At 47.2% G+C, this 24525-nt stretch overlaps 1 protein-coding gene across 2 annotated transcripts in view; it reads right to left on the reverse strand.

Annotated features, from left to right (window-relative positions):
• slit3 (slit homolog 3 (Drosophila)) overlaps positions 1-24525 on the reverse strand; it is a 259249-nt gene that overhangs the window by 71726 nt on the left and 162998 nt on the right. The window contains exons 7-14 of one of the 2 annotated variants that reach the window (XM_036127410.1): positions 19792-19863; positions 17605-17768; positions 14689-14833; positions 10472-10543; positions 9031-9102; positions 7640-7711; positions 5405-5548; positions 4669-4832 (exon numbers count right to left, since the gene is read on the reverse strand). The exons of the other annotated variant lie outside the window; for it this stretch is intronic. Coding sequence (XP_035983303.1) covers positions 4669-4832; positions 5405-5548; positions 7640-7711; positions 9031-9102; positions 10472-10543; positions 14689-14833; positions 17605-17768; positions 19792-19863 — 905 coding nt within the window. The remainder of the gene's footprint in view (positions 1-4668; positions 4833-5404; positions 5549-7639; positions 7712-9030; positions 9103-10471; positions 10544-14688; positions 14834-17604; positions 17769-19791; positions 19864-24525) is intronic. 2 annotated transcript variants of the gene reach the window in all.

Genomic DNA, 24525 nt, shown 5'->3' on the forward strand with positions numbered 1-24525 from the left:
GAGAAAAGTGAGACTTGCACAGCTAGCATGCTAGCTAAAGTCTCTGGAGACACGGGGAGACCACATGCTGGTCAGAAGTGAGCAGAAACCCGACAACCTACATTTTTATCTACAGCTCTCAGATGAGCACAGCTGCCTTGCATCAAGGAGGTCCTGGGTTCAAATCCCAGCCTGGGTTTTTTTGCATGGGCTGCAATGTGCTCCCTGTGCATGCGTGGGTTGTCTGGGTATCCACTTCCTGCCGCAGTCCAGAACATGACCGTTAGGCATTTGGTTTCTCAAGTGCTGTTAGCGCTGATGTTGCTTATCTGTCCTGTGTGTCTCTTGTTGCCATGGCCACCTGTTCAGGCCTCTTGTTCCAATTGCCCCAAGATAGGCATCAGCCTCCAACAACCCCCCCCCCCCCCCCTGAAACCCCACAAGCACAAGCGCTCCCCTGGTCTCAAAGAGGGGTTTTACAGACTTAGCAGTATTCCTAATGTGATTATCTGCTTCTCCCTCCCTTCACCTTCTTCAGTGGAAAATGAATGATCTATGGAGCCTATTCAGTATTCTAGTATGTGACCCTTTAGCAGACATCATGATGGCTCCTCAGGGACTTGGAGGGAGATGGAAAGACTGCTAAGATGCATTTTTGTCGAGAGCGGAAAATGAGAATACCGTTTGGGATTCCGTGCACTGACCCGCAGAAGGGCCTCTGAGTGCTGCAGATCTGCATCGATGCATCTATAAGTGTAAATAACCTACAGGCTTTCATTAGCCGATGTTGAGGCCGATAAGATTTAATGTAGATGTGAAAGGTTTTGGTGCAATAGGGAACGGTTTTTAAAAACCCACGAGTATCTCTGCACAGTGTAAATTCAATGACTCACAGGTCGGGGGTGTGTTCGGGGATGTGTGCAGGTATGCGGGGTCAGTTTGAGGTTGGAGCAGTCAACCACCGTGCCTTCCACGCGACATTTCTCTGGGCACACCAGGTCCTGGAAACAGTCTCCACTCAGGCGGCTGCGATAGTCCTCCTGACCTGCAGGGGCAGACGACAGTGGAGGACACAGAAACACAGAGTCACACGTAAGATGGGAGGGAGAGTGAAAAGTAAGGTTTAAACCCAGTAAAAGGTTAAATGGAGATCAGTACGGAGAAAGGAAAGAAAGTAGGCCTGGACTGACGAATATCAATAACGAGATAATATCGATCAGTAGAACGTGGTTCAGAGAAAAAAAAGGGGTCAGTAAAAAGTTCAATAGAATAACAGTTTTCCTTTCTTTAGCATTATAGCCAATCGTGTAGGTTAATACGACAGTCATTACATCCTCCCAACCAATCACAACGCAGACCCTGGAAGCTCCAGCACCAAGCGCCGCCCCCTTCAGAGTTCGAGAGCAACGTGTTATTATTATTTTTTTGTTTAAACTTATAGTTTTGGTAAAGTTTGGTTAAAAAAAGCGTTGATTTGAAATCAGGTTTCTTTATCTTAAAATACGTCAGGAAGCAACAACAACATAAAATGGTCAGAGCTGGCACTTAAGCTATATATATATATTATATATATATATATATAATATATATATAATATATATCTATATATATATATATAATGTCTGAATCGACATCGATCCTTATAATTTATATTTTATCGATATGTTTTTTTCTGTATCGTCCGCCCTAACAGACCGTGATTAATAAAACCCCATACTGAGAAGAAAGCTGTGAGTTTGATGCATCCTTTTATTCTCCGTGTAAAAAAAGTCAATACAAAACATCCATGAACTTTAAATTAAATAGACTTTTAGATCTAGGCTGCATTTAATTTTTCTTTGAGCAGAAAACACGTTTCCAGGAGGGCTCATCCTGCACGGCCAGGCGGATCTCCAGAATCATCCTGCAGAGAAATGACGTAAAGCCGCATGTTTCTGTTGAGCAGAGGAATGCAGGCAGCAACGCTGGCTGAGCCTGTGGAGGAGACCTGCTTAGCATCATGCTGCCCCTCTACCAGTCAGGTCATGCATGGGTTCACATCTTACTTCCTGGCTGGATGTTGTCCTGCAGAACTGCAGAGAGCACATGACCGCCTTTCACATCAAAACAGGTGATGGCGCTATGCTGACACAAAGAGGCAGAGAGGGTGAGGAAAGCAGCAGTACATAGGAAGCAGTCAGCGCAAGCTGGCAGAAAATGCAAAGAAAACAGATTTTCCTCATTTAAAACAATTTATGGGGACAATAAAGCCGTCAACACATTTGAAACGAAAATCTCCACCTGCATCCAACACGGGAAGGAATACCGGTAGCCGTCACCACTGAAACTTCAAATTCAGAATATTTCACATCAGATCATGCATGTGCAACAAAGATCACCTAAACCTTTCCATAGTCGTGTCCTACGCGCGCACAAGAGAGCCGTCAGCGTTGCTTAACCCTAGGATTGCTCCGAGGCGTGCGATTGGCTGGGAGGCAGTAGGTGGTGTGCGGGGCGGTCCCTGGCGCTTGACGGACCATGGTGAGGTCCAATAGGCGGGGCCACATGGTTAGATCAAGCACAAGAAGAACAGCTGCACGAACCAATCAGAATGAAGGTCCACACAGGAGAATGGCAGGTTGACAGAGAGCTGCACCAGTCGTCGGGGGGGGTGGGGGTGGGGGGTGGGGGGGGGGGTGGGGGGGGTCCAGGACAGGAGAAGCGACAGAAGCTGCAGGTCCAAACAGGAAGGAGGCGGGGATGTAGACAGGAAGAGCTGAAGCAAAAGACCAGCCTGACCAGGAGCCGTTTACCTCCATCAGGGTTGGGCGGGGTGGTGGCGGGGCTATGACGGAGCTGTTGGCGGAGCTATGAGCAGAGCTGTGGGCGGGGCTATGGGCGGGGCTGTTGAACAGAGCTGTAGGAGGGCTGTGGCGGGGCATGAGCGGGCTGTGGGCGGGTCGATGAGCAGAGCTGTGGGAGGGGCTGTGCTGGGTTGTGGGCGGGCTATGAGCGAAGCTGTGGAGGGGCTATGGGCGGGGGGGCGGGGGGGGGGGGGTTGTGGGCGGGCTAAGCGAAGCTGTGGGAGGGGCTATGGGCGGGGCTGTGGGCGGAGCTGTGGGGCGGGGCTATGAGCGAGCTTGTGGACGGGGGCTTTGGTCGGGGCGGCTATGAGCAGAGCTGTGGGCGGCTCTATCGGAGCTGGGGCGGACTGTGGTCTGGGTCGGTGGGCGGGGCTATTGAGCAGAGCTGTGGGCGGGGCTAGGGCGGGGCTATGGGCGGGCCAGAAAGCTCCCTTTGTCATGTGTTAAAACGTGAGGATGGCTTTGGAACGCAAGAGGCATTAACAACCTGGACAACGGTGATCTGACAGGAGAGAGCTAAATACGCTGTGATGAAGATGAAGGTGGTGTTGTGCGTAGATTTGTTAGCGAATGACTAAAGGAGTGAAATCTGAGCCCAGCTCCTCCTGCTGGGAACAAACTCTGACGTTTCTGAGAAGTGACCCTCCTGCTGGAGCCAGGCAGGAACTCACAGCCTGACAGAAACAATGTTTCTTAAACGTTCAGTTTCATGTTGGATGATTCTAGAAATGATTTATTCTGCTGGCTTTAGGTTAGGAACACGGAGAGCCTCTCAGCTGGCTTCCTAAACTTTTCCACTTTGGGTCACGTTACGACCACAAGCCTCAGCCAAACAGAGAACGCTCCGAATTATGAGTGACGCCTGAGCTTCACAATGCGTTTGGGTTTTTACCGACACATTTAGAAAGTTACTAAGCAAAGCTGGCAATTTAGTCAGGAAATACCAGCTTTGGACTTCTTTACTGGGCTTTACTGGGCCTTCTCAGTAAAACAGGTCCAGCTCAGTCCAATCAGAACATCTGCTGATTCAGGTCTGGGCTTTGACTAGGCCACCCTAACACATCAATCTGCTTAGACCTGAACCAGGGATGTCCAAATCAGAATTACTCCTGGGTCAATAGAATAAATAAGATATATAAAGTTAAACTGAAACTATAATATATATATATATTGTGATCTTTTTTAACCTGTTCAACAATAAACTAAGCACGCATTATTTTAATTAAACAAATAAAAAAGTCTGATTTTATAAATGTTTGGCTGTAAAGGGCTGAGTAACGATCCAAAACTTATTTGTTATAGGTTAAATCTTTTCTTTTGGGCTCCACTCTCTGAAGTAAAACAGGATTCATGTTTCTTTCTCTTTAAAAAAACACTCCCTGTATTTAGCCAAGTTTAACAAATCAATTAAAATGAATTAAAGTCTGCATATGTAACACCTTTTCTGTGCTGGATGACCAAATTTGGATCATTCTTGAAATGTAGTCGGGACACAAATGGCCCCAGGGCCACACTTTGGACATCCCTGATGTGATCCATCCCATAATATCTCTGTCTGCAGGTTCAGGGCGGTTCTCCTGCTGGGAGGAGAACCTCCAGCCAGTCTCAGGTTCTCCTCCTTTGCTCCTCCCCAGAGCATAACGCTGCCGTGTTTCATGGTCCGGTGGGAGAATCCAGTCTGTGGCGGAAACAAAGTCCTCGCTTTGCACACCTTTACCTGTAGAAATCTTTTAAACCCCCCCCCCCCCCCCCCCCCCATGGTTCTGCACCACTTTGGCCTGAAACAGGAAGTGACAGAAGTGAGGAGGATCCTGAGGAGCAGAGCTGTTGTCTGAGTGTTTCTCACCTGTGCACCTGAACTTCTTGCCTTTCACCTGGCTGATGCGCTTGTTAGCCAGCCTCCTGGGGTGGCTGCAGCGGGCGCCGCTCGTCTCGATGGGGTTGTCGAACAGGTAGTCAGCCAGCCACTTCAGGTGGCAGTCGCACATAAAGGGGTTCTGGGCCAGGTGGCTGGGAGGAGGAGGAGAACAATGCATGAGTTTAGACCCACTCTGCAGCTGTTACAGTGTGTAAAAGGTTCTCAGAACATCTGCTGTGGAATAAATGTGTCTGTGACGGACTAAAGGAACCAGGAGGAAGGTGGACATGAGGCAGCAATAAATCTGCAGCAGCATTTTCCATCAGGAGGAGGAAGAAAAGGCGTTCTGGGGGTTCTTCATGTTCTCTCCACTGGAGGATCATGTTGGCCAACAGGACGGCTGGTACTGAGGCTGCCACTAACGGCTGCATGATATTAAATATTAAACCGCTGTGGATAAATGTGGAGACCCAGAGGGAACCAGCCATGAGGACGTTACTGTAGCTCACTCATAATCAGAGCATATTTAACATTTATATTTAACCTGAAATGATCGTTAACTATTCCCTCCTGCTGTGATCTCTCTGGTCTCAGTGATCCGCTGCAGACCCACCGAGGATCTGCTGACGCTGCGCTCCTCACGGCCGCCGTCTGTCTCTAAACTTACCTTCAGCACCTGCAGACATGACGGGGCGGTGGTGGAGGCGAAGGAGGCGGTACTTACAGGGTCTTTATGGAGCGCAGGGGGGCGAAGAGGCCTTTGCTGATGGTCTGCAGCTTGTTGTCGTACAGCGACAGCAGGTTCAGGTTGTGCAGGTCCTGGAAGGTGTTCACTCTCAGACAGTTGATCTTATTGGCGTTCAGCAATCTGCAACACACACACCAACCAGGCATAACATTATGACCATGTTCCTCATGTTATGACGCTCTCCCCCCATAACAGAGCCCCCAGAACCCAGAAGGTCCACTGTGGAAGTGAAGGAAGCGTTTGAAGAAAATTTGGATCAACGTGAAGCAGAACCAGAACCACAACTGGTAGGATGGATTAGAAAGTGTTCCTGTGTGCTTTTCACAGACGTTCCTCTTAGTGCTCAGGTGTTCTGTTCAGGTTCTACAGGTTCTCTGAGAATGGACCTTGTTCAGAACTTCATCAGATGATGTGAACACAGAACCGGTCCTAAAGGACGCCCTGTGGGACCAGGTGTGCATGCAAAGCCGTGTTCTGCCTGCAGCTCCATTAAATATAGATATTAATGATGTCATGTTTGATGACATCATCGCTGGTTTCCTCTCCAACTTCCTGCTTCTGCCGTCCATCGTCCATCAGGCCACGCCCTCTTCCCTCCCCATGCATCGTGCACCATGTGACCGTCTGCGGGTCACTTCCACTCTTTGCTCCGCTGCCCTGCAGGACAGAGAGGCCCAGATCATCAGCTGCTCCTGCAGCGGACTGCGGCATTCGCTGCGACCGTGTGCCACATGCGGCAGTAAGAGAGCTGCAGGATGAGATGTTACTGAAGCAGCTGGAGAACAGGAACCGATGGGAACCGACAGATCCCACTTCCTGTGACGCCTTCCTCTGCTGAAGGGCAGACAGAGGACCGGTGACATCATCTATGGTGCAGCAGGGAGGACGGCTGAGACGGCAGCGCAGCCACACCTGTCTGAACGGCACCGCCTGGAGAACCACCCACTCTCCTTCGGTTCTGTCCTTCAGCCGGTCGGTTTGCTCCCGGGCCTGGAGCAGCACCGGGGTCTCTACCAGACGGCATTAAACGTCTTTAACAGAACCCACAGAACCCACAACAGTATTCAGGTCCATTAAACCTTTTCACTTTTATTTTACATCAGAACCACTGTGAAGCAGAACTAAATTATAATTTTTGACATATAAAAATCTGAAAAGTGTGACGTGCATTTGTATCCAGCCGTCCAGCCTAGCCTTTGACTAGGCTGTTCCAGCACAACGCTCTATATATCTTCTAAGCTAGTCTTCTACAAGAACGTTATGGACAATTCTCTTCTTCAGACTGTCATACATCAACAGAGTGTCTGCAGTCAGAGGGTTCTTCAGAACCGCTGTGATACGGACCTCTACAGGAGATGTGTCCTGGCCACAGACTTCAGCATCTACAGCAACGCAATGGAGAAACTTGCATAATATCATAAAGAGCAGCATTTATTTTCCCTTTGGGATAGATAAAGGATTTTTAACTAAATAGAACAGATGGGAACACTTTTCAGACGCTCATTAAAATAATAAAGATCTTGCATAATTTTACTTCCATCTTACAGTTACTTTGTCTTGTTCTGTCAAGCAAAATCCCTGTAAAATCTATTGTAGTTTGAGGCTGGAACAAGACGGTGCTCATGGAAGTTCAGGGGGTGTGAATACTTTGGCAAGCCTCTGTAATTAAACCCATCCAGTCAAAGATCTAAGCGGGGATGCAAATGGCTCCAGCATCACGTTCCTGGCCATCTGAACCTGTGGCAGAACCAATTGGACCTCCAGGCCGCCACGGCTGTTCTTGATCTAAGATTTAATGGTGTAAGCATTAGGGACAGATTTAAGGAAGGTGTTGCTCAAATGTTGAAGCAACGACCTGTTAACACCGTTATCTGTTCTCATGCTACGCTATGCAGACGCTCTGTCTGCACCGATGAAGGTGCGCCCACCTCGGCATGCCAGATGCTGCGAGCGCCTCCAGAGGAAGAGCAGCTCAACCTATTTTCTGAATGCAGCAGCTTATTCTAGGCCACTATATAAACTATTTCGTATTAAATTTCTTCCCCACATATTCAGCAAATCATGGTTAGGTGCAGAAAGGAAACAGCAGATGATTGGCTGCTTCTTCTTGAGCACCAGCAGCTCTTTTGAACACACATTTTGCTGATTTGATCACCTCCTCTGTTGTTTTAAAGCAACATCTGTCATAGTTTTCTGAGGATAAACACTCACAACAGCTGCAGGGAGGCCAGTCCATCAAATATTCCTTTAGGCAGCTCAGCGATCTTATTGCCATACAGCACCCTGCGAGGGACAAACAACATCCTGGGTCAGTTTACAGAGCAGACGTGTCAACATGGATGTTCTCAGGTCATTGATGACTCCACGTATCTAAACCATGCAGCCAGAGATGACGGCTGTGGATGAGGGGAGAACATCAGCTGGTGAAAGTGAAGAAGAACCGAAGCGGTTAAGGTTGTTAACTGTTTGCATGTGAAAAACTTCAGCATTGAGTTAAAGCCAGATATTTACACACACTTTTTCCCCTTTCTGACATAAAATTAGATTAAACCTTTCCTGATTAACAAAGTAATTTCTCTTTGTGAAATTTCACAATAGCGAGGTTAAAAAAGCTCATCAGAGACTATATTCCTCTATGGTCCTCCTGGAGAACATTTACCTGTCTTGATGTCGCAACAGGAACCGCAACACTGAAAGACTTTAGCTCCCCTTTTCCCCGGCTCCCCTCCTGCAGATGGTCCAGGTCTCTAAAGACACGCCCTGCTGCACGATGTGGGCAACATGAACACACATGAACTCAGGGACAAGGACCTTAACTGTTGGAGACGTGTCCTCTGGTATAAAGAATGCTAGATTTGAAGGAACTAGGGGGACCCTAGAAGGTAGGGGGGTGGCAGCATCATGCTGTGGGGCTGATTTCCTGCAGGAGGGACTGGTGCGCTTCACAGAATACATGGCTGCACGGGGAAAGGACATTATGTGGAAATATTGAGGCAACATTTCAAGACATCAGCCAGAAAGTTAAAGCTATTTGTTACCAAATTAGTCACAAAGTGGCTGAAAACCAACAATCGTTGTTTTGGAGCGACCATCACAAAGTCCAGATTTAGGTTCAGCAAATAGAAACACTGATCCATCCTGACTGAGCTGAAACAGAAAGGTTTTCTCTGATTTAAAAATCAGTGAGGAAACAAAGGTTGTGTCTTTTTATACCGTGGATGTAAATATCTGGTCCTCTTCCTCATACAGCGGAGAACATAAGCCTGTTCAATAATGCAGATGTTTTGCCTCTCAGTGACGCTCCAGCAGCACAGGTGGCTTGATGCGTGCAGCTGAGTTCACCTTGTCTGGCTTTTCTTGTCTGTGTCACTTCTAGGCTGAGCGCGGATTCAAATTAAGCTGCCTGTCATGTTCTTATTGCGTTCAGGGATGCAAACAGCGACGATTCTTAGCGACACACTCGGCACAAGCTCTCAATCTGCTGCGTTTCCTTCCCCGTGTCAACATCGGCTGCAGAAAGACGTTTATTTGCCAACGTCTGAAAGTATTCTCCTGCCTGAATGTGCTTGTTGTGATGTCTGTGTGTGGAGCGGCGTACTTACAGCGAGGTGAGCGAGCGCAGTCCGCTGAAAGCATCCGCAGCAATGTCGGAAATCTGGTTCTTACTCAAGTCACTGGGGAGAGAATGAGATTACTGTAATACTCAGTAATGGGGTTCATTCTGCCTGAATGTCCTCGAGCTGTCTGACAAACGATCAAGTCAGAATACATCAGCCGAGGTCAGGGAAAGAGGACAAGTCTGGAGTAAAAACACAGGGTGAGAGTAAATGAGGCAGCGGGAGAGAGGGCGATGGATGTAGAGAGTCCAGGACAGAGGAAACAGGGCAAGCTGAGGTGTATTAAACTCTATATAATACTCTATATACTCTATCCGTCATATTATTAAGCTCTGCTGAAACTCTATCTATGTCTCCTTTGGGCAAATCCACGGAGAAACAAAGTCAAGCATCAACTTGTTCATCATTTATATGTGATTGAATGGGAACGTTATCACACTGTTTGCTTTATTCATCCACTGTCTATAGCTGCGTATCCTTGTAAGGTCACAGGGTGGGGGGGCATGAGGACGGCTACACCCTGGACAACTCGCCAGTCCTCACAGGACAGAAAGATCCCCAGCTGGGATTCAAACCCAGGACCTTCTTGCTGCAAGGCAGCAGTGTTACCAGCAGCCCCGCCGTGCAGCCTGCTTCACGCAGGGAGTCGGAGGCGACTCTGGGTTCCTACATGGTTCCCAGGTCAAAACTCTGAGTTCTTTGTAGCCTGTTTTAGGATGTAAAGATAAAAGCTCAACAGATGGATGAACAACATTTAGAAAATGGGAAATAAAGGTTTGTATATAATCAGTAGTTCTATTTCTCCATCCTGCTCTAGACATTTTGTTTTTATCGTACAGACAGCTTAAAGCAAATGGCTCCAGCATCACCTTCATGCCCATCTGAACCTGTGGCAGAAACAATTGGACCTCCAGGCCGCCACGGCTGTTCTTGATCCAAGATTTCATGGTGTAAGCATTAGAGACAGATTTAAGTAAGGTGTTGCTCAAATGTTGAAGCAACAACCTGTTAAAAACGTTATCTGATCTCATGCTACGCTATGCAGACGCTCTGTCTGCACCGATGAAGGTGTGCCCACCTCGGCATGCCAGATGCTGTGAGCGCCTCCAGCAGCAGAGCAGCTCAACCTATTTTCTGAATGCAGCAGCTTGGATTTTTCTAGGCCACTATATAAACTGTATATTTTGTGTTAAATTTCTTCCCCACATATTCAGAAAATCATCGTTAGGTGCAGAAAGGAAACAGCAGATGATTGGCTGCTTCTTCTCGTTTTCAACACACATTTTGCTGAAAATTCATGAGCACACGGTACATTTTACACCTTTCATCCCTATGCATGTTCAGACCCACATGTAGAACATCTTTAGATGCACCAACACATGGCAGCATAAGAAACAGCAGCTTTCATTCCTCAGGTGCTACTCACATTCTCTTCAGCTTCTTATAGGCTGAAAAGGCTCCTGGTGGGACGCTCTTGATCAGGTTCTGCTCCAAACGACTGCAGAAAGAAAGACGACACAGATTAGCACATTTAGGACAAATCTTAATGGGTTGAACCTACATTGTAACATAAAACTAAGATTTTTGGGAGTAAAGCAGCTTTTGGTTTTTGTCACGATAAGTTTCTCCTCTTCCTAATAAATGACGACCATTTCAAACCTGAACTTACTAGCCAGACGGTTCCAGTTAACGTCTAACCAGTTTCTCTACAGGGCGGTCAACTAGAAACGCTACCAGAGGAGAACAACGCCCCGTTTAGAGAATGATTTAACGAGGCATTAACCAGATAACCAGATGCTGGAGAAAGACGCCATTTTCATCCAGCAGTGAAAGAGAAATGTTTTCCCAGCCCTCTGGTGACGATTTGTTAAAAGCTTTAAAAGAAATCCATCTCTTACTGTAGAAGCAGAATCTCACAGTGAAAAGTGTGGAGAAATCCAAGCTTTCATTTCAGAACATTTATTCAGCAAAGACTGAATCCCATAATAATGAATAATTGGTATTTAAATAATTGCGGCACCATGCTCGGTTCCCCTGACAATCCTTTCAAAATAAATGTAACTCAAGCTCTCTTCAACACGTTTTACTTTTTAACCAGTATTTGTTTCCCTGGGGTAGAAATATGATGTGACACAGAGGTCCACTTCTTTTAGCCACTGGCAGCAGGAACCGGGACTCTGGACGATCAGGAGAGACGCTGAGAAATGCCCAGAGTTACAGGACTGATCTGTGGGAGCTGCAGCAATATCAGCATCATCATCGTTATTTGTCCTCTGCATTTAACGCGTCCCTTAGGGAGCGTTCTCTGACCATCAGGGTGTCGGGTCTGAACCGGGGAACTTCCTGCTCTGACCACTAGGCCGCCACTCCCCCTTTAACTCCAGTTACGTTATTAAAAACTATTTTTCTTATCACTGGTATTTTTTCCAACCAGTTTTCCTACTTTTATCACTTTTAGATGAAGCTGCTGCAGTAAAAGACGCATTTAATGGTTTCCAGCGAGGCCAACAAACATGTCTGCATCTGAACCAAAGTCAGCCGCAAAATGACGTGTTAAACAGCAGCGCATCGTTACATATTAGTTTCCAGTAATAAATTTAAATCAGTATTTTTGTTTCAACGAATCCCTGAATGTCATCTGACTCCCTCCTGTGTTGAATCAGCCTGGCTGTGATGGCGAGGCTCTTCTGGGCTCCCAGACCTCAGCGGTTGAAGCTATTTACTGCACCTCTCTCGCACCCTGACGCTAGTTTTACTCCAGTATCGTGTGGGGAACCATGAGCCGACCCTAGTCTGGAAAAACATGAATCCATAAAGTCTTTGTCTCCTTTCTCCTCCAGCAGGACGAGAGAAGGTCGGCAGGAAATGGATTTAAAGGATGCAAAGGAGCAGGTAATGAAACGTTATAAAGGAGCTGAAGGGAGACGAGAGGATGGAGGGAGAGACGGGTTTGTGCTAAGAGGACAACAAAGGAGAAATTAAAGGAGTGAAAACGTGTAAACAACGAGGAGAGGAAAAATTAGAGAAGAGGAGGATGTGGTGAGGTCCCAAGGCCAGCCACAGGGTCAGCTGTCAGGATGATAAATGAAAACTAATCCAGCCCTCTGCTTTTCCTCATCCTCCTCTTCTTCCTCCATCTTCACTTCCCCTTTCAATCCCTCCTCCCTTCTTCCCCCTCCCATCTACCCGTCCATATCTGCCTTTCATAAGGCAGGTTTTAACCATTTCCATCCAGTATTAAATATAAATACTCTTTTCTAATTAAAAGTGCCGTAAACCTTTTTGACTGCAGGCGCCGTGTCCTGGTTCTGCCTCACAGTCTCTGCACTTCATTCAGCCAAGGACCCAAAGTAAAGCAAGCATGAATTAGTTCTGACAAAGACAATCTGCACACGCAACACCTTCCAAATGATGCTGAGGGACAGTTAAACAAGGTCAGAACAAGGACTCCCCCAGGATCAATGGCTCAGCCGTGTGAAGGGAACCTCTGAAGGCTTAGACGGTAAAACCCTCCCAGGTGAGCAGATTCTCTGGAGAACAGGTGAAACAGGAAGAGTTTGGCACACAGACACAGTATCAGCTCCTTCAGCTACCTGGAGGTGTTCCCACCTGGAAAACTAAACCCAAACATTAGATATAAAGACTGGAACAACGTGCGTCGCTGCAGATGAGCGTGCACGCATGCATATCCACATCTGGCAGCAATCCCTCCCTCTGACATCCAGAGAGACGCCTTTGTCTCCATTAACCGACTGACAATACATCATCCTATTAAACTCTATTGTCTCTGGCTGCAGCAGCAACATTCATCACAATTGCTTCGATGCTAATTCTGAGGGTGTGTCGCTGCAAACTGCTGCTGGCAGCGTCGCTCCATGTGTACGACGCTGCGCATGTCGTGGAAAAAAAGCCCGTTTGGCTCTGGGCTCTGCAGGGGACGTGCTGCAGGGCCGGTGCAGAACAGCGCCGGACAACCGGCCCTTTAGTCGCAGAGCAATCAGGAAGCTGTCCTCTGCACAAACAGGCGGGGACAGCGATCAATACGGATATCAAACGTGTCCCTCAGTGGGACGTGTGTGTGGCAGCACAAAGAGGGAAAGAGTCTGGATTCCAGGCAGCGGAGGAAGGTTCTGGGTTTCTGTGGCTCATTCTGGTAAATCTCAGCGAGTTATCGTTAATGACGTCATAAATGGACGCAGACAGTTTACAGCCATCGTTTTGTTCCACGCACATGAAGGACTCTGGGTTGGTGCCTGAACGCGTCTCTGAAAGCCGACGCTAACACGGCACTCATGCTTTCAGCGGCAGGTTTTATCAGGACCGACACATCCAGAAAGCAAAGCCTGTTGTTCTGGAACAACGCAGGAACCCGTCTGTGGTTCTCTCTGGACCGGCATTCAGCTGATCCAGAACCCAGCAGCAGGCATGATGGGATCACTCCAGTTTAAGCCGCCGTCCTGTTTGTTTTCACTTTTATTTTAATACTCTTGTTTGCCTCCAGAGTCTGAAACGGTTCTTCAGCCTTTGATTTATCTGAACTGCCTCAGAAAACGACAGAGCTGCTGTTAGGGCGGCGGACAGAGAGGACGGAGGCTCCTGGACGCTGGTCCAGCCTTACTGCTCAGGGCGGGACTGCAGAGGCGTTTTATTTTTAATTAATTAATGGTGGAGCAGTTGGTAGAACTGCTGCCTTGCAGCAACAAGGTCCTGGGTTTGAATCCCAGCCAGTCTATCTGCATGGAGTGTGCATGTTCTCCCTGTGCATGTGTGATTTCTCTCTGGGTACTCCTGCTTCACTCAGCATCCAACAACACGACAGTTAATTGGTGTCTGCTAATTGCTCTTAGGTGTGTGCCACGAGCCTGCTAGTACGAGCAGGTATAGAGAAGGGATGGATGACTAGTTGATTAACTTTTTTATCTCTCATGCTTATAAATCCAGGGAAGAGCTTCGATCAACTTGGTTGCTTTTAAATATGCAGCATAGATGAGATTGACGTGACTGGATGTCAAGCTTTCCTCATCATCGCTATATGTGACTCTTCTACCTCTTTAAATCAGAGTTTGACGTGTTCTCCACATCTTTGCAAACTTCTGCTTCATCTTAGTTTTATTAATAATGTGGAATCACTGGTGCGTGTTTTTTTTACACGCAAGCTTAGATTTGAATCCTCCCAGGAGCTGCTACAGGTCAGCTCAGAAATAACAGAGGTGTACTTTCTATTCACCGAGACCACACAGACTTTAAAGCTAAACTTTATTTTCGTCCACAGATGAACGGACACATTAGACGGGTCCTCTCACTTTTGTACCATGTTAGCATATAAAAAGAAAGGCTGGAGTAATTGAGCAACGGCTCCTCTGCTCACGCAAACCGAGTGCAGAATTTGAACCAACGAAGAAGAAAAGAAACGAGCTTAATGAAAAAAATGAGGAGAAAACTTTGGATTCAAAGCTGTAGAAGAATTTCTTATATTTGATGAGAAAGAAGCGGCTTCAATTTGAAATGTTTAGCAGTAAAAATCTCTGTATTAAATATTGATGGAGGTCTGCTGTGGAAGGTGGATGATGCGACAGAATCTTATGGTTTCAACCAGAAAGGAGACCTTAGAGGCGTTTAGATGGTGCATCAAAGCTGCCTTACATCTCCACGATGCCCTCAGGGAGGTTGGCGGGGATCTCCGTCAGGCCTTTACGACGGCAGTCCACGATGTTGTTGTTGCAGGAGCAGCTGGGAGGACACACGGCCACCTGAGGGGTGCAAGCCCTCGCCTCGGTCTGGGCCGGACCTGCAATCAGCAACGCACAGATATGAGATGAAAGAGTTCTGGTTCTGCTCAGGAACAGGCAGGGGGGCCTTCCAGAGCCTGGAGCAGCATTTTGGCTTCCTGCTGAAGTCTGATTCCAGAACTTTTCATATTTCAGGATATTTCATCTGATTTTCTGCTGCCGGGGTTTATCGCCCCCGCAGAACGGACTTTAATCTCTGGTGATGGTTGCTGTGCTGTTTTAAAGCATTAAAACCTTTTGGGAAAACATGCAATCTCTTTGATATGAAAACGGAACTGAATCTTAATGCTACTTATTATTTAGCCAAAATATGCACATAAAATATGACCAGATATGAGCAGGAGGGGAGCGGAGACACACAAAGAGACGGAGGGCTGGAGAAGGAACTGAACTAAAGGAAGAGGAGCTGAGAAGAGAGGGGAGAATCACCAGATGTTCTGGTCCTACAGGGGTCCAAATCCCAGCTCCTTACTGTCCAACCTCACAGAACCAACAGAAAAAACTGTTTTACTTAAAACTTCTTTTGCAATAAAGCGCTTGGATTTATTAAAATCTCTGCATGGATCTGCGTCAGGTTTGCCTGAGCTAGATCCCTGAGTCAAGCTGAAATGCTGAAACGCTTCTGCATGCTGGCAGGTTCTCCGCCCGCTGCAGGTTCTCCGCCAGCTGCAGGTTCTCCGCCCGCTGCAGGTTCTCTGCCAGCTGCAGGTTCTCCGCCTTGCAGAGGAGCAGACCAGAGGCCAGAGGGCAGCAAACTTTGCGTCCTGGATGGACGGCCACTGGGTCCTCAGCCTGGTCTGCTTCCAGGTGGGACAACCAAGTGGAGATTTCCTGCAGCCGTTTCTGTCCCGCTACATTAACCTTATTTCTGCACCAGATTTACAAAGCAGATTGCAGTAAATACGTCCAGGAGCCAACCTGCTGAAATCCAGCACACGCAGCAATTTTCACCTTTTTATTGCTGTTTTAATTAACAAAGAGGTCCAGATCCCGGCGGGCCTTTCTTCAAAACTTTAGAACCAGCATCTGACAGAAGGAACTAGAGTAAAGCCCTGAATTATTCACACCCACGCCAGATTTGGTTCAGGGTTTGGTTGCTTTGTATTAATTATTGAGAAGGGTACAAATAATTTTCAATTTGCCATTTTTTAAATAAAATGTAAATATAAACAGATTTTTTGTGAACATTGTCCACTTTTACATTTTTATTTGCATTTCAGAGACAAATGAAAATAGTTTTAAATCTCACTCTGACCTCAGGGGTGTGAATAATTTTGGCCTTTACCGTGTGCTGAGCCTAAAATAAAAAGCTCTTATTTCAGTTAAAAACCTGTGAGATTATAAATGATGACATGCAGACTGTATAAATATGATATTAGTTGCAATTCAGAATACAATATGAACTTTTGAACATGATTACAGGATAATTTTGTGGAGGGATCCTCTTCACAGGGTTTATTTAGTTCTGGTTGATCATTTTTGTGAAACATCTGTTGGAAACTTTTCTTACAATAAGGTTGAGATCCTAGATAATTTGTCGAGGACTTTCTGTAATGTTGTCATGAAGCTGCTTTCTCTCAGGACATAAATTAAAGGTGCCACGTTATTTGACTTTTTTTATTTACACATCAGTAGCTCACTCTGGTTGCATACAAAGTTTTTATGAAAGATTATCACGTCCTGCTTAGATGTTATTTTGGCATTTTACACTTTGTTTTTTCTAAATTTGTTAGTTAATAAAGCCTTTCCTGTTCATTTTTAATAATAAAGGAGGTACGAACTGAGCATGTGCAGCAGGGGTTAAAACAAGGAGGCGGCTAACGGCTATTAGCATCTCCCAGCATAACAATGAAGAAAGGTCCAAGATCTAATGAACAAAACTAAAAAAAATATGATTCCTGGAGGGAAAAGTCTGGAGTGTCTCTGGTAATCCAGTCTGATCGTTGGTGTTCACTGAAGCTAAAGCTGCCGAGGCTCAGATGTGACGCAGAGATGACTGACATGAGTAAATGTTCTGATATGAGGCTCTTAAAGTTGCTGTAGATCGCTTTATTTAATTAATAATGTTGGTCTTCATCACTGCTGCTTTACTGTGAGGCGTTGCAGACGGTCAGGCTCAGCCCGGCATTATTTACAAGTGATTTATTAATTAAGCATTATGATAGTTCTGCAATACTGCCACTAGATGGTGCCACATCTGTTTATATCTGTTCATCAGGTGGTGCTGAGGCTATTTATCCAAAGAAAGGACCATAAAACATTATTGGGATGGAGGCTTGGTGGCTTTAGCTTTATTTTGTCATGATCAAATGGGTTTTGGTCTTTTTTTAAGCATATAACATGTATATATACCTTTAATGCTAGTTTTCAGCAGGTGGTATTTCAGTCCTGCACAATCTGCATATGACAAACAGCTGTAGTTTTTGCAAAGCCATGTGCGCTGGCCTTAATTTAGATAAATATTCCTTCTTATGCTGGGACTTTCCCCTGAAGGCGTGATAAAACTGTCTTAGCTCAGAGAGAGACACCGTTTGCTCAGCAACGATAATTTAGGGGCAGATCTGCTTCAGTGTCTTATTTCAGAATTAGAGGGACTCATAAACTCAGACTTACACACATTTAGTACCTTTTAAATGTCTTTATGAATGTGGCCTGTGAATTTCTAACCCACAGCTTTATTACAAAAATCACCAACATTTTGTCAAATTACACATTATAAATGAAATCAACAATTCAAACCAGTGAGTTTTTTTTTTTCTTATCAACTCACCGTTACAGAGAAAATCCTTCTTCTGCACATCTGGGACGTTGAGGCCCCGCATCTGGGCCGGGGACATGCACTGGGTGAAGGGCGCCAGGCCCCGCCGGGCTCTGAGCCAATCAGAGAGCCAGGCCAGGTGACAGTCGCAGTGGAGGCCGTTGGAGTGCAGACGCCTGGGGAGAGACGGAGGAGGAGAGCTGGTATGACGCTGCACGCTGAAATCTGACAGAAACAGGCGAAAATCAGGAAATCTGGATCTAAAATGGACGGCAACTGAAAACGGAAACTCCATCTCTAAATTTGTTCCAGTTTTAATCATTTACCTGAAAGCTGTTTGTCACTCAGTCCAAATTCACTTTGGTTTACACGCAAAGATGAAACATCAATAATTACTCTGAAAACTGTGATCTGCACCAGATTATCTCTGTGGTTTTAAAAAGCTGTTTTTATTCCACCAGCGTATATCAACCATTTATAAGCTCTAATCTGATGAAGACGATAAAACTGTGGCAACTACAGATAAACGGCAGTTTTTCTTAAATCAGAACCAACCATCTGATTGTTGTTATTTGTTTTTCTAATGAAAGTTCAGAGAACATAAGGAACTGGTGAAAATGGTAAAAAAAAAAACTCCCTACAACGAACTGGTGCTGAGGTGATGAAGCTGAACCTCTTAACACATCATTTAACTGGAGAAGCAGCTGAGAGCTGCAGCGTTGATTGAAATCCAAAACCAAGCGGCATTTCACTGTCAGGCTCCTCAAATTTAACGTGTTGCATCAATTAAAGGCGCTTCTGAACACAATGCATCAGGTGTTGCTGCAACGAGCCGAGCCTCTCCACAGGCTGCAGAGAGACGAGCAGCAGCAGCAGGAGGAGGAGGGGGGGCAGATGAACAGCAGAATGTCTTGTCAGCGTATTATGTGCCAGCCGGGATATCTGGCCTTTCAGAAGACAGGCCTCCCTTTGTAATAAAGCAGAGGACAAATCCTGTTATGGAGCAGAGATGGTCTCATTGATGCTAGCAGCGGGGGCAGAAGGATTTAATACCGCTCTGCTATTATAAATCCAGTTTATAGTCAAATCCCTGCCTAGAGATAGCCACATCCTGGCCCGCCCCCCGCTAAGCCTTAATTACAGACAAGTAGGATTAAAACCCTGGGCTGGGGGGGGGGGGGGGGGGGGGGGGGGGGGACCCAGACGTCTCTGCTGTGGACGGCTGCAGGTGATGCTGGTTTGTATCAGTTGTCAGAAATCACACACACACTGGATCCTGCTCCTCAGTGACTGATCCAGAGAAACCTGCTGGACCAACAGCTTCATGTGACACTGTGAAATCAAACGATGCCTTTAAAAAACAGATGTTTGAATAAAAATCTGAAATATCTCTGTGATAACCATAAAAAAACGTCGCCTTCAGAGATCATCTCATCAGGAACCAGAGTCCAGATGTTCTGCTTCTGACCTCTCAGGTTCTTCAGAGAACATCAGAGAACATCAGAGAACATCATGGAGACCCAGCAGACGGGTCAGGGAGGAGGTTCTGGTCCAGTTTCCAGCAGGATGGATCTATAGGGTCTATGTGTGTGTGTGTGTGTGTGTGTGTGTGTGTGTGTGTGTGTGTGTGTGTGTGTGTGGTCATGTAATGGCCACATAATTACTCACAGCCCTGAAACAATAGGAGCGGGCCTCTTGCCTCTTATTACGGCTCCATTACATGACGACAGGCAGGCTGCGGCTGTGTGAGCGCTCCTACCAGCAGCAGCTCATCCCGTCACCTCTCTGGTCCCGTTAGTCACGCCAGCCGCAGCGGCGCCACGTAACGGTCAAAAGACGGCGACGCTTTCTAACCCCGACCAGCAGAGACCTTCACCTCCAAAGGTGACGGCTGTGTTAGCGCAGAGCCACGCTGAGGCGGCTCCAGGCAGACTCTGATCTTAGAGAGCCGCACAAACACGCTGAGATAATCTGCTGAGGTGTCCAGACTGCAGCGGCTCGGTGTCGGTCCGTTCAGAACCACCGTGCATTAGTTTAAATCGTAACCTAGAAGCGGTTCTGGATGTGAGCCGTCTGCAGAAGGCGTCGGTGCGTCGGTGTGTGTGTGTGTGTGTGTGTGTGTGTGTGGGTGTGTGTGTGTGTGTGTGTGGGTGTGTGTGTGTGTGTGTGTGTGTGTGTGTGTGTGTGTGTGGTACTCACAGCGTCCGCAGCTTGGGCATGTGGTTGAAGCTAGAGAGCGGGATGAGCGTGATGTTGTTGTTGTTGAGGGTGCTGCGAGGAAGAAGAGACAGAAACAAATATTTATCTGAACAACCTGAACAAAACCTGGTTCACATTTTAAACTATTGACTGATTTCATCACATTCACGTCAAACAGAAAACCTCTGAGGATCAGAGGAAACAAACATGGCCGACATGAAGCACAATGGTGACTTTAACAGAGTTAGGCACAAATCAGGCTAATTATCCTGCTGTGCATTAATTAGAATTAAGATAAAATTCTAAGATGCTTAAAATTGATTACAAGCCAAGAAAAAGAAATGGGTTTAAAGATTTTAACAGTCAGTAGAAGAACATCTGAAGGTTTCTGGCTGTTCCAGAGTTTTAGGAGCAGAAGAAACACGACGTTCCCTGCTAGTTAATCCAGAACGACGCGCATTTAGAGGAACTGCTTGGATCAGCTTAGATCATCTAAAGGGGAAAAAGTTCAGAAATTCATTTGAATTTCATGCAAATCCTGAAAACAGACGTTCTGAATCATCAGTGCTGAAGTTGAGAGAGAGCCACAGTAACAGTGGAGCGGTTCTGTTTGCTGTCTGCTTCCAGTCAGAACCACGACTGCAGGACCAACAGAGATGTTCACGAGCCTTCAGGAGAACTTAGGAGCCGCTCGGGTCGCCACCAACAGGCTGGTTCCAAAACAAGACGAGCTGCAGAAACCTGACCTTCAGGCGACTGAAGCAGGGAGAAGGTTTCTGAGCTGGAGGAAAAACATCATGGCCACAGAGCTGCTCTGCTGAGGCCACTTTACTGAAAGTAAAGATAGATAACATCAGGTCTGCAGGAGAAGTGAGACGTGGGCGACGACGTTTGTGGAGGAATTATCCTTCCAGCATTTCTCCTCTTTAACGCAGTTTAACGTAGACTTTACCTGTTGGAGCCATCAGGACTCACTGACACATAAATCTTCTCTACATGATAAATATTATACTAAGGAGAGATCAGAGCCAAAGGAAGCCGGCGTGTCTGATGTAAGTAGAACTGGGCCCATGAGGCGTCTCTGAGGAACACCACAGAGGAAGAGAAATTCCCCCGTTCACCTCAGAGGATCTGCCTGATTAAAAGACAACATGATGGAAGCATGAGCTGAATGATTTAGGTCCAGACAGAGCTGGTTCTGAGCTGCGCTCCGTAGGGTTAGGGTAACGATGGAGCCGCTCAGGTCCCCTGTCCTCCGCCCAGATTTTCCCCAGAGGTCCAGACCCTGAATGGTCTCCAGTCCACCACAGAGACACGGATCACACCTGAGGCACGGTCAGCAATTAACCCAACACATCCACTGGCACCCAGACCGGGCCGGGATTTGAACCCAGAACCTTCTGGGTCTCAGACAGCATCACAAACCGTCTGAATGACTCTGAATTGTCATGTTTCTCCAGACAAAAAGCAGCAAAGAGACAAAACTTCCAGATGCTCTGGTCCTGCTGGACGTCCAGAACACACAGCAAAGGGAAGCTGAAGGTCCGGTTTCACGGCTCTGCCAGAACCTCTGACACCGACAGAGACATAAACGAGCTGCTGAACCTCAGAACCGCCGCGGCCGCTCGTCTGCAGCGTCTGCAGCGTCTGCAGCGTCTCCTTCAGCGGATCGAGCCGGACGGGAACGAACAACAAGCTGGTCTGTCTCCGCTGCTAACATGCAGCTGCAGAAACACGACGCTCATCGATTTCCTCCGGCTCTCATCAAACGACGTGGAGACGGTGGTTCCCTGTGGGACGGTTCTGACAGACTGGAACCAGCTGCAGAACAGAGAAACTACAGCCCTCAATTAGCGCCTTAAAATAGAGCGGAACCCATGAATAAAATGTTATTAATTCACAGATAAAGTCTAGCTGAAGGGTTCGCAGAAAAAGACGTAAATGAAATAAAAGCAATAAATTGTTTCTTCATTTAACAATTTTTATTACATTTTTTGTACAGATAAAAGGAACGTTCCAATTTAGCTAAAATAAATGTTGAAATATGATTAGAGAACCCCCTTAGTGCACCTTTTATTGCTTTCCCAATGATTTAAAATCATTTTCTGTATTTTTGCTCCAACAGACACTCATAAAAACACTGGAAACCTAAAACTAAATCAGAAATGAGCCTCAGATTAGGAATCCAGAGTTTCTGTTGTTGAGGCCAACAACAACAGCGGTTGTGCTTGAGCCCAACGTTCACGCATCATTAATTTCAGCGGGCAGAGAACGCAGCCAGTTTACTTTACATATCACCCGAAACCGCGTGTTCACAGAACGCTTGCTAGAAGAAGGATGAAGGCCGAGCGCTCGTGTCTCATAAGCCAAGCCGCTTCATTTCCCGCCGCTGACGCCGTCTTTTTAACGCTTTCCGACACCAACAAGGAGCGATTTCTCCCTGAGAAACGGAGCCGGCTCAGGATGAATCTTCACAGAAGCGGCCCAAACATCCGGCGCTCACCACCAGAGAACGGTCCATTTAGCGGCCCGACTGTCGTCAGGAGCCGGCAGAGGCTCGCTGATTGCAGCGGGCTCAGCCGTGTTTTTCCTGACACCCACCCGGGTCAGGAATAGCCTGTTTTTGCTCCGTCTGTTGATCTTCCTTTTCCTTCTCTTTAATTCCCGTCTCCGTCCGTCTGCCTCGCTGCCAGCGCAGCCTCGCTGGCCTTGGAGGACGGATCCAGTTTCACACTCACTCTCACACACATGCTCGGCCCTGTCAGGGGTGATTCTGCCCACTATATATAATTTAATTGTGGAATAACAATAATTTCCCTCTGCAATTTTCCTGTCAGTTATCTCGCCGCTCCGCTCTGCGGACCCCTCCACACGGCGGAGCCTTAATAAAGCGGTGACTGGAGCGGCTGCAGCCAAGGTAAACATGGAAAACAATCTGCCCGTCCAGAGCTGCCCGCCACATTCTGGCTCTCTCCTCCTGCTTCATTTAAACGCTTCCGGCTGCAGAAAACGCTCTTTTGCAAAACGCTGCAGATTCTGTTTGTTTCTCTGCTTTCTAGCATCACTGCAGGACCTTTGCCTCTTATTGCTGATAAAATACAGACCATCAAACGGGGAAGCACTGATGCAGCGCTGCTCAGGGTCCAGGGTGGACCGCTGGAGATGGGCCCCAGCCCCCCCCAGGCCCCCCGAGACCCCCGAGACCCCATATGGACCAGCCTCTTCTTATTAGTCAGAGTTCATTTATTCTTTAAACCTAAACACAAAGACTTCTTCATCAATTAGAAGCAGGTAAAGCGTATCTCATTGGTCAAAATTCAATAATCATGCATTCTCTAAAGAAAAGTCAGTTTTCTCGTCCTCTGTTAGACTTTGACTAGGCCGTGTGTTCAGGCTGGTCGTGCTGCTGGAAGGTCTCCTTCCAGCGCCTCTAACAGGGTTTCTTCCAGGTTCCTCCTGCATTCAGCTCCATCCATCTCCCCACAGCATGATGCTGCCGCCACCATGTTTCATCATGAGGACATGGAGTTAGTATTCCTCCACACAAATGGGTTTGAGTGTCAGCTAACCCGAGCTGTGGGTCTCTGCAGCTCCTCCAGAGCCACCATGGTCCTCCTGACCCTGCTGCTGTAAACTAGACCAGAACTTCCTCCCTGACCCGTCTGCTGGGTCTCCATGATGCTGGACGTTCTCTAGAGAACCTCAGAGGCCAGAAGCAGAACGTCTGCTGTTAGATTAAATTACAAACAGCTGTTTCTGTTCATTAATAGGAGAATTCTGAACAATTCGTTTCCATGGACTGAAGGTAAAGGAGGCTGCAGTACCGCACCTTCTCGGCAGATCTCCACTGTAAAAGTGTTCAATAATTTTCTTTCATTCTCCACTTTCTGTTCTTCTGTCACATTAAATCCCTAATAAACGTGTCGAGGTCTGCAGGTGGAATGGGACAAAATGTGGAAGGGGGCGTGAATACTTTTGTGAGCCTCTGTAATCTCATCTAAATTCTGCTTCCAGTGTTGATTAATTAGCATAAAGAAAAAAAAAACTCTCTGCAGTGACAGTAAAACGGACCTTATGGTCGGGTCCAGCTCTGCTCTGACAATGAGTCCAACAAAAAGAGCCGATTCAGCGTTTTCCCTGTTTAATGTGAGGGTTGCTCTGACCTCTACAGCGAGGGAGCGACGCATGATTCCTGACCACGTGTGCACGCATGTTCTGAGCTGCGTTCCTCTGCAGAGTCTGGAGTCAGCGTGAACGTGTGCGCTTCGCTCTGAAGCTTTGTGTCTGCTTGCAATGCGGCGGACTCCCTGTTGCAGCAGGAGAGGCTCTGCAGTCAGTGATGGAGGAGGCTCTTTAGAGGGAGCCGCCACCGAGATGCTATCACAGGTGTGTGTGTGTGTGTGTGTGTGTGTGTGTGTGTGTGTGTGTGTGTGTGTGTGTGTGGGTGGGTGTGTGTGTGTGTGTGTGTGTGTGTGTGTGTGTGTGTGTGTGTGTGTGTGTGTGGGTGGTGCAGGCGTGAGATAGATGCTATCAGGCGTGTCTCTCCCTGCAGCCTGCACCCAGAGGTCAACGCCTCACTCGTCAATCTTCTCCACCGTGTGGACTCGCTCAGAACGTCTGATCCTGAGAGCCAGCAGGGAGAAGCTGGAGGAAACACGGATCCCACCGAGCTGCTGGGTTCCTGGGTTTATTTTCTAAGCAGTCTGAAATGCTGAGCTAAGAGGCTCGGTTCTG

This window comes from Fundulus heteroclitus, chromosome 23, assembly GCF_011125445.2.
Source record: "Fundulus heteroclitus isolate FHET01 chromosome 23, MU-UCD_Fhet_4.1, whole genome shotgun sequence".
In the NCBI taxonomy this organism is placed as follows: domain Eukaryota; kingdom Metazoa; phylum Chordata; class Actinopteri; order Cyprinodontiformes; family Fundulidae; genus Fundulus; species Fundulus heteroclitus.